General features: G+C 32.3%; 1 protein-coding gene across 4 annotated transcripts in view; it reads right to left on the bottom strand.

Moving 5' to 3' along the window:
* Cdh7 (cadherin 7) overlaps window positions 1-9,598 on the bottom strand; it is a 151,123-nt gene that overhangs the window by 91,066 nt on the left and 50,459 nt on the right. For all 4 annotated transcript variants that reach the window (XM_050131463.1, XM_050131467.1, XM_050131465.1 and 1 more), the window contains 2 exons: window positions 5,341-5,635; window positions 1,440-1,559 (listed from right to left, as the gene is read on the bottom strand). In XM_050131463.1, coding sequence (XP_049987420.1) covers window positions 1,440-1,559; window positions 5,341-5,635 — 415 coding nt within the window. The remainder of the gene's footprint in view (window positions 1-1,439; window positions 1,560-5,340; window positions 5,636-9,598) is intronic.

The following is a 9,598-nucleotide window of genomic DNA, read 5'->3' as shown; positions in this document are numbered from 1 at the left end:
AACAACAACAAAAAAGACTAAAAGTCATAAGGCAAGCATTGAGAGTGAAGTATGTAGCCTTTGGTATTACCATATGCAGTTTGGACCAAGTTACATAATGCAAATGTATATAATTTGTAACCAAATACTTAAAGGTTTTCACTAATATGGTACATCTCATAAGACAAATGACTTTATTCATTCAACTTCAACACTCACTCAATTTTGATAATTTATTCTCTACTTGATTTCCATGTATTTTCCCAACTTTATCTTTGACTTGATGTACATTGGGCCAAATCGTACATTACAGATTGTATTGAACTTTTAATGACTGAATAGGATTTTACTTACTTCTTATGCATAACCACTATTGTTTGAAAGAGCCTGCAGAATATTTGCCCTTGCTCTGATTTAAGAATGAAATAGTATGTTTCTCCTTTGGAAAATATGAACAACATAGACGTTGCTTTTAAAATATTCAACGAGAGTCACTCTTGTAATCTAATATCTTTAGGAATACATTCCCCTGAAAAATTCTGCAACTTAAAAAGAAAAATTTTTTTTGTATTTTATTGGGTACAAAATATTCAAAGGGGTACATTTAAAATATCGAGACAAACCAGTCTGTCCACACAATGACAAAGAAAACACTGTTATATAATTTTACTGTAACAAAAATAATGCTTCAAATATATCATTCTATCTAAGCTTTTTTTGTTTTGTTTTTTCAAGAAAGGGTGTCTATGTGTAGCACTGATTGTTATGAACCTTCTTTGTAGACCAGGTTGGCCTTGAACTCACAAAGATTTAGCTACCTTTGCCCTCCAATTGTTTTAATTAAAAGTATGAGCCTCCATCGCCAGGCAATTCAAGCCACATTATTGTTTACCAAAAAAAAAAAAAAAAAAAAAAAAAAATGACTGCTAAGCCATCAACTATAGAAATGTTCTATTAATAGAACCTTGCAACTTATAAGAATTTATTATAAGATGAAAAAAATCTTATTTAGTTTTAAATTTAATATCTTACAAATTTCACAGTTTCTTCAAATTTTCCTATGAATTGGCATCAGAAAGTACGAAATATACCCATTTCATATTGCACTTCATGCAAAAAAGTTTGCTTGTTTTAAATTATGAATTCTCTAATTTTCTACATGAAATTATTAAATAAAATAAAAATGAAATATGCAAACAAGTAATCAAAATATCGTAATAAGGTCAGGAGTCTCATCTAAAATAATGGTCAATATTATTGTATTTTGTGTTTTCATGGATATAGGTAAACAGAATAAAACAGGGGGGAACTTTTGCCTACTCTGATACTTTTAGTGATTTTTGCATATTGAGAATAACAAAATAAAAACTACTCAATATTATTATGTTAATAAAAATAAGTAATATGTTCAAGTCAGAATGTAAATGGTAACTACAGTAAGTGCAAATTTTCTTTCTTACCCGTCTTTGGTTCCACTGAAAAGTATGGCTGTCCTTGTAGAATACTGTAGACCACCCGAGCACTATTGCCATAGGTAGGATCATCAGCATCTGTGGCTGTCACTTGTACCACTGAAGTCCCTAGGTAACAAGCAAAACCACTTTGGATTAAATTTCCCAAATGTAAGGACTTTAAAGTACTCACAAAGTGTCACAAATTCTATGCTACATTTATTTATTAGTTTTAAGTTATCATCATCTAGAAAAAAGAGATATCAATCTAACACATATTTTGGTTAAACCAAATTAAAAAATGTTAATAAAAATACTTAAAATAAGTGTTATGAAAGTATGTAGGCAAAGACACTATGGAATGATGAATATTAGATTAAAAAATCTCAAAACCAAATGAAATTGGATATTAGGTGTCTCACCCATCATGCTCAGGTGTGAAATTTTCTCTAAGAGTACTGTTTTTCAGTCTCAAGGACCATTTATTAGACAGTGTCATAAAAAAAAAATCTAACGCCCATATCAGCTCATTATTCAGCTGAGAGGGAAGCTGAAATTTATACTTTTGCTGTGAGTATGTGGTCCACTTAACTGTATATTAAGTGTTTACTTTATTACTTTATTTCCTTGATAAGTGTTCTCAGTTTTTTGCTTGTTTATTTACATTTATTTATTTTAAAATACTGAATTAAAAATTTTTACCAAAACTCTCCAAAGCAGAAAAATAATAGTGTTGTAAAAACAGCATTCTGCAGTATAAAAACTGATCTCAAAGCATCTATATTATATAGGTGGTTACACATTTACATGCTTTGGACTGTTTTCAGAAGGTTGTTTCATTCAATTTCAATGTGTTAGTTTTTGTCTTATATTATTATATTTTATTATTATCCTCTGAAAGCCTGATTGCTTTCTCTTAAAAAAAAAGTTACTTTCAAATCTCTTACCTCACTACCTTTTTATTTTTCTTAATTCAAAACATACATTCCACTTGCACAATTGATCAAAAAGGGGCAATAATCAATGAAATCATTCCTAATGATATTTTGTTATACTCATATCAGTGACTATTTTTTTTTCTAAGAGACCAAAAGGTGGTGGATCCAGGTGGGAAAAAAATTTGGGAGGGCCTCGAGAGCAAAAAGTGTAATCAGAATATATTATGTGGAAAATTTTGTTGAGTAAAAGGGAAAACAAAAAAAAGTGAAAATATTTATTCCAAGTTCTGTTTTTCCACTGCACTTGGAATACAAGAATGATTATTAATTTGGTTATAATAATTCATAAATATGGGACTTTAAATCTACTAACATCTTTATGCTTTGTATACATTTTTCTTAGTACTTATTTCATTAATATATTTTTTGTCAGAATTTTATTCAATTTCCATATTATGATATACCATACTAGTTCTATCTCCCATATAGCTGAATAAAAATTATGAAGTTAAGTTATAAAAATTGCTTGTACTTTTGTTTATTCTTTGGTAAACTTCAATGACTATGCCTTGCAGAACCAATATTGAATGGTGTGTATTTCTAAATCAACCTAAGAATTACATTTTACAGATTTGCAAATGTAAAAGTTAAATAAATGTTTAGTTCATTGGCACATTTAAATTATTGAATAGGTACATATAGACACATATTCCTAAATGAGCATGAAGATTGGATATGTGTATTGGTGGCTTTTTACCTGTGTGTAGGTGATACACTACTGTGGAAGCAGTGGACAATCATGTGCATCATTACTAAAGTACCATCCAGCTTGATTATTGAGACAGAGTCTCTCCCTGATTGGACCTCACTGAGCAGATTAAACTGAATAGTGAGCAAACCCAGGACTCTCCCTTTCTCAGCCTCCCAGTGTTGGGAATACAAGTGTGCATTCGCAGTTTCTAATAGGTCCTGGTATTGAGCCCAGAGCCCCCTGCTTTCATAGCAAACTCTTAACGGACTGAACTTTCTTACTAGTCTCTAAATGGAATAAAAAACTTCCATCTATTCCTAAGCTCTATAGCAATTTGGAAATTGTTCTACAGACTTATTATCATTTATAAAACATATCCTAGTGTAAATTAAAAACAAGAGCGCTATAATGTTAGACACTGAATGCTTATGGGTGATGTACTGTATCAATCAATGCGATTATAACTATTTTGTGATAAGCAAACACTTTAGGAAGCTTTAATACATGTTACTAAATTTTAGTTTTTATTGATATTCAATGTTTAAAATTTGAAATTTTTGTTAATCAAGTTGTTTAAATAAGCATTCAACAAGTTTTAAAAGTATTTGAAAATAATTTTCTGAAACATTTTAAATCATTCAAATCTATCAATATAATAAAATAATTTGTATGTACATGTTTCTTGATATTGGAGTAAAATCATCCAAATCAAAACAGTGGTGCATTAGGTAATCTCCATAATAAAATTTTACATAAACGTTATTAACATATTCTATTTCAAGTTTATTAGTCAATGAAAAATATTCCAAATACTAGTAAATAGAAGTATGAAGGTCAATCAAATACATTTCAAATTTATTTATCAAATGTTATTAATTGGGGAGAAAATTTCTAGCTTCTTACAACCCAACAACAAAATCTTTTTTTCATTTTATTAATACTGTTATTTTTGTCAAACAGCACCTGCAAGAAGCACTTTGAAGGCATGACCAGAATTAAGAATAAGGGAATACATAGACTTTGTCACAGAATGCATATCTATATATTATTGTTAGAATCCCAGACTCCTGGTTTAGAACCTCTAGTGACTACATGTCCTGATAATTCTCTATATCATATCATATATATTATATTATATCAGCAGCTATAGCCATATAATTAATAAAGATTGGGTTCTAAATTGTGATGCCATAAATGGAACATTAACCTGTACAATTCCACCCCCGCTGTAAAAGCATCAGTCAAAGGACTGAATGAATATAACAAGGTAAAGCATGGTGGTTAAAATGGCCATGTGCTTTAAATACCAATACTATCTTATATGTGCTTCCTCCATTAAAACAAAACCAACAAAGATTACCTGCTGTCCTATTTTACAGTCCTATTAAAATAATTTATAAACATAAATTACATACTAGCTAAAGAAAATGATGTTGGAGAAATACTCTGAGCACTGAGATTTAAAAGAGAATTTATATATTTTTAAAGTAAAATGAATAATTTCCATATATTTTTTGTAATGGACAATTGCTTAAAGACATTAGAGGAGGAGGCTTTTTATTGTTTTCTTTTTATCTATTGCTTTATTGTTATAAAGAATCACTCAGTATTTAATTTATATGTGAAGAGATTACAAAAGGTTTAGGCATTGGATACTTCAATATATGCAATGTAGCAGCAACCCTGTACACCCTGAGGAGCCAACAGAAACCTTGTAACATCAGAAAGGGAACTGAACTAATAGAAAAGAGTTTATTAGTTTGTTATTTTGCTTGTTTGTTTGTTTTCTTTTTGGAATCTCTAGAACAATCTGCCACTAAATAGAGAGACATCAAGAAGAAGAAGTAGTAGTAGAAGAAGATAATGATAATGAAGAGAGTTGGAAGATCATACTGCGAGAGATTTTTTTTAAAGTAATTTGTTAGACATTACTGTAATATTTTTAAACAAATAATTATGTGATAGAAAGGAAAATGCACAAGCGATTTCTTAAAGACAAAGAGAGTTGATCGAATTGAACACTATAGCATTAATATAAAATGTAAAAATATAAAACAACAAAATAAAACATCCCCTAATTTTCCAAGCAGATCAAAAGGATTTGAATGAATGAATCTTGGCTGTTAGTATGTCATCATATCTTTTCATTCTGAGCATTACTACACACAGACCAGCATATTTTTCAGATATTTATTACAAAAAGAGCATGCATTTTACTTACCCACAGGAGACATTTCTGGAACTCCTGCTGTATATGGACCATCCAGAAATTTGGGTTCATTGTCATTGATATCCTGAATTTTGATAACAAACTCAGATTCCGGTTCCACAGGCTTGTTGGTGAGTCTGTCCAATGCTTGGGCTCTGAGTGTATAATAGGCCTGCTCCTCCCGGTCCAGTCTCTTGGTGGCATGAATATCCCCAGTGTTCTCATCAATAATGAAAATGGAACTTGCCCCTTCACCTGACAAGATGTATTTGATGGAACCATCTCCTTTATCAACATCAGAGTGAAGCTGGTGAAAAATTCACGTGAGATGAGATTAACTTAGAAAAGAGTCAGCAATATGGAGATATGTAAATGTCTGTCACTCATGTCAGACAGCTGCATGAGATTTCATTGTGCTTGGAAAGGCAAGTCGAGTGCTGATTGTGTGTGGAAGCAAGGATGTTGTACTTTGAACAAGTTGATTTTTTCTTTCTAAAAATAGTCTCATTTCTAAACTTATTTCCAACCTATTCTTAAATTAAGAAAATTTTTATATTACATATCTAGATGGAAATAGNGCCATATTCTATGTGGGCAAACATTACATACATATGCTTACATACTTGATTTGACTTCCATGCTGAGGCTTTCTGTACAATATTTAAATTTGGTTCTAAAATACTCATATGTATATATGGAACTCTTTCTTAGTATTTCTGCCTCCTGCCACCCCCCCCCCAGCCTGTTCCCATTCACAGTACACTCTATTATTAACCAACATGGATGAATGCCCAGCCTTTAAATCTGTTTCCAAAACTTATTTAGTATTTTAATTTTGAAGTGGAAAAATTATTGCTTTTGAAAGTCGGGATTTTTATTTTATTTTTTGTTGATTTTTATTGAGCTCTACATTTTTCTCTGTTCTCCTCCATGTCTCTCTCCTCTTGTACAAAAAAAAAGAACATATTAAAACTCTCATATAATGAACTCTAAGCTCCTAACTCTTAATTTTACCAGAAGGTAAAATTACTATCAAGAATAATAGACAGCAAAGTTAATATTCATTATTTTTGAACCCCTTTGATTTGCAATATATGGCTTGTGTATTTTCTATAACTATTTAATTCTTATCAATGTTACATCAAAATACACCTATGCCCAGAAACCTGAAAAAAAAAAAGAAACTTGGAATTTTAAGTCAATATGTACTTGAGACTGCACTTCAGCAGTTCTTGATATACTAAAAACTGTATTAGACTTACATGATTAGCCCTAGTGTCAACAGCAGGGCAGCAAATTCTGATTTGCAATTTATATCTGAATCTGACCCTGTTGTATGCCATAACATAATGTTGAACAGAGTAACCCTTGGAAGCAAAAACAATTACATATATTCCTGAACTTCATAACCTGAGAAACATGGTCCTCAATCCACCATTTTAACAATTGTTCATTGCCTTGACTTCCTGTCATCTTGGAATTTAGTTTATATGAACATAAAAATTCAATTTACCAAATAACAAAGCTTTGCATTGCCCTATAGAACTGTTTTTCTAATTTTCAAAGGATGAGTTGATAAAACTATGAAAAGTGGGAAATCACTTAAGATATTGTGGGCAGAGCAATTTCATCCTTTGCTGATATGAAGGATATAACATCTGTCTTCTGCAATTCTGCAAGTGATTCTGCCTCACTCTTACAGCTGTGATTGAAATCCGCTGCAGGTTTTTTAATTCTAGATATATCCTTTAGTTTCTTAAGAAATAGCACAAAATGGTATTCTGACTTGGGTTTTACACACACACACACACACACACACACACACACACACACAAACACACACACACCACACACGCACACATGCACACATATATGAAGTTTTTGTGAGTGTGTGAATACTTGAATCAGGTATGTCACCAACTCATGAGTAAAGTGAAATTTTTTAATTCTCTCAAATTCTGAGAATTATTAATGTCCAGATTAGTAATTTATGCAATAATATATGTAATACTGTGCACATATTTTCCCTGAATTTAGGAAATATAAACTTAATAAATATAATTAATAAATATTAATAAAGGAAATATAATAAATTAAGAAATATAAGCCAAATAAATTAGACCATCATAAATATCGCTTCCTTAATTTTATCAACATGATATCTTATTTAATAGTCAAGAAGTCTTTTACTAAAACCATCAACAGTTTAAGAAACTGCTGAAAGAAAGGCTAAGTACCTGCATGACAAAGCATAAACTGATTTTTGAAGCAATAGAATGCAGAAATCTAAGTGGTTTGTCTAAACATTGAGTCTGCATCATTTACAGATTGATTCTTCCTCTTGGGTAATAGCTACTATCCTGGGTGAGAGTTACTGTGTTGTGTAGGAGGAACATACCAAATAACCACAGAGGAAATTTTGGGAACAAGAAGTACAACTGACTTCTACCTGCACACTGGCCAAAGCAGAAGTTCAAAACTTTATGTTTATCTTCAGGAAAACATTTCCTGATTCACAAAACAGTAATTTCTTCGACTTGAAAAATAAACACCGTGTAGAAGCAGCACAAATCAAAATACTTTATTATGAGACAAAGGCACATGGAGTATACTGTGGTTAAATAACTCCTAACATCTTAATTCACGTTCCAGCTACTTTCCTAACCCTGCCTTCATCTTGGCCTCTTGGGGGCAGCACATGCGATATATATGTTCCTCATAATTGCCATGAAGGTGCTGTGGAGCAACAGAGAACTTTTGGGGAATCATAAGACCTATTAGCAATATACAGATTGTGTTTCCTGATAAACTTTTGTATAAGTTACATCCAGTATTCACACTTTCTGAACCAATCCATATGACTCATTCAACTAATTCCAGTCAACTGATAATTATTTTAGTGGCATGGTTTCAAAGTGGCCTTGTCATACATTAAAATAATACTCAGTTTTGAAAGTGAATTTCAGACAGGGTACTGATGCTACGTTTTTTCATTACAATGTTGATTGTTCTCCATGAGTGATATCAGAAGAGTTTCAAGACAGATGATTAGTACCATTTGTTTTCCCATTATTCCAAGACTCAGTCCTTCTTGTCTCCCCTTCTACTTCTAACAGATATATACAGATATGACTCTTCAAGGGAACAGAACATTAGCTCTCCCTATCACAGACACCTTCCTCATTCCTGATATAATCATTGGGTTGTGATCAGTAGCACATGGAAAAAAAAATTATGGAATCTATATACAGCTACTATGGTTAAAAACAATGGACAACTTCGTATGTTGAGACATGCATACTGTAAAGCTGGGCATATTATTGTAATTTTAAGAGGAAGAAAAATTTCTGTTCCTTATTGAATAAGAATACTCAGTAAAGAATTAAATGGTGCATTATGAGTATCTAACCATTCTTGTGCATATTCCTATAGGATGCTCAATTACACCACAACATCACTTGCTCAACTATGTTCATAGCATCATTATTTGTAATGAGCCTGGAAACAACCTAGATGCCCCTTAACTTAAGAATGAATAAAGAAAATTTGGTAAATTTACACAATAGAATATTTTTCAGTGATATCTTTAAGGGTGTGTCAGTACAGTATGTAATCTACACATACAACATTGGGAGGATGTTTTTTTTTTTTTTTTTTAAAAATGGACATTAACAAAATGGCAGACTACAGAATGGGAAAAAATCTTCACCAACACCAAATCAGACAGAGGGCTGATCTCCAAAATATTCAAAGAAATCAAGAAACTGGTCACCAATAGAAAAAAATAATCCAATAAAAAAATGAGTATAGAGTCCGGTTTTATCCCATGCTGTTTCAGTCACAGTCCAGCTGGCTTTGGTGAGCTCCCAATAGATCAGCCCCACTGTCTCAGTGGGTGGGTGCATCCCCCGTGGTCCTGACATCCTTGCTCGTGTTCTCCCTCCATCTGCTCCTCATTGGGACCTTGGGAGCTCAGTCCAGTGCTCCAGTGTGGGTCTCTGTCTCTATCTCCATCCATCACCAGATGAAGGTTCTATGGTGATATGAAAGATATTCATCAGTAATGCTATAGGATAGGGTCAGTTCAGGTTCCCTATCCTCAGCTTCCCAAGGGACTAACTGGGGACATCGCCTTGGGCTCCTGGGAGCCACTCTAGGTTCAAGTCTCTTGCCAACACTAAGGTGGCTCTTTTAACTAAGATATGTGCTTCCCTTCTCCCCTATCCAACCTTCCTTTATCCCAATCTTCCTGTTTCCCCAAGTTCCCCCA

The sequence above is a fragment of the Alexandromys fortis genome, unplaced genomic scaffold, assembly GCF_014885135.2.
Source record: "Alexandromys fortis isolate MF-2015 unplaced genomic scaffold, M_Fortis_MF-2015_v1.1 scaffold_337, whole genome shotgun sequence".
NCBI classification, from domain to species: domain Eukaryota; kingdom Metazoa; phylum Chordata; class Mammalia; order Rodentia; family Cricetidae; genus Alexandromys; species Alexandromys fortis.
This window is presented reverse-complemented; position numbering and strand designations above follow the sequence as displayed.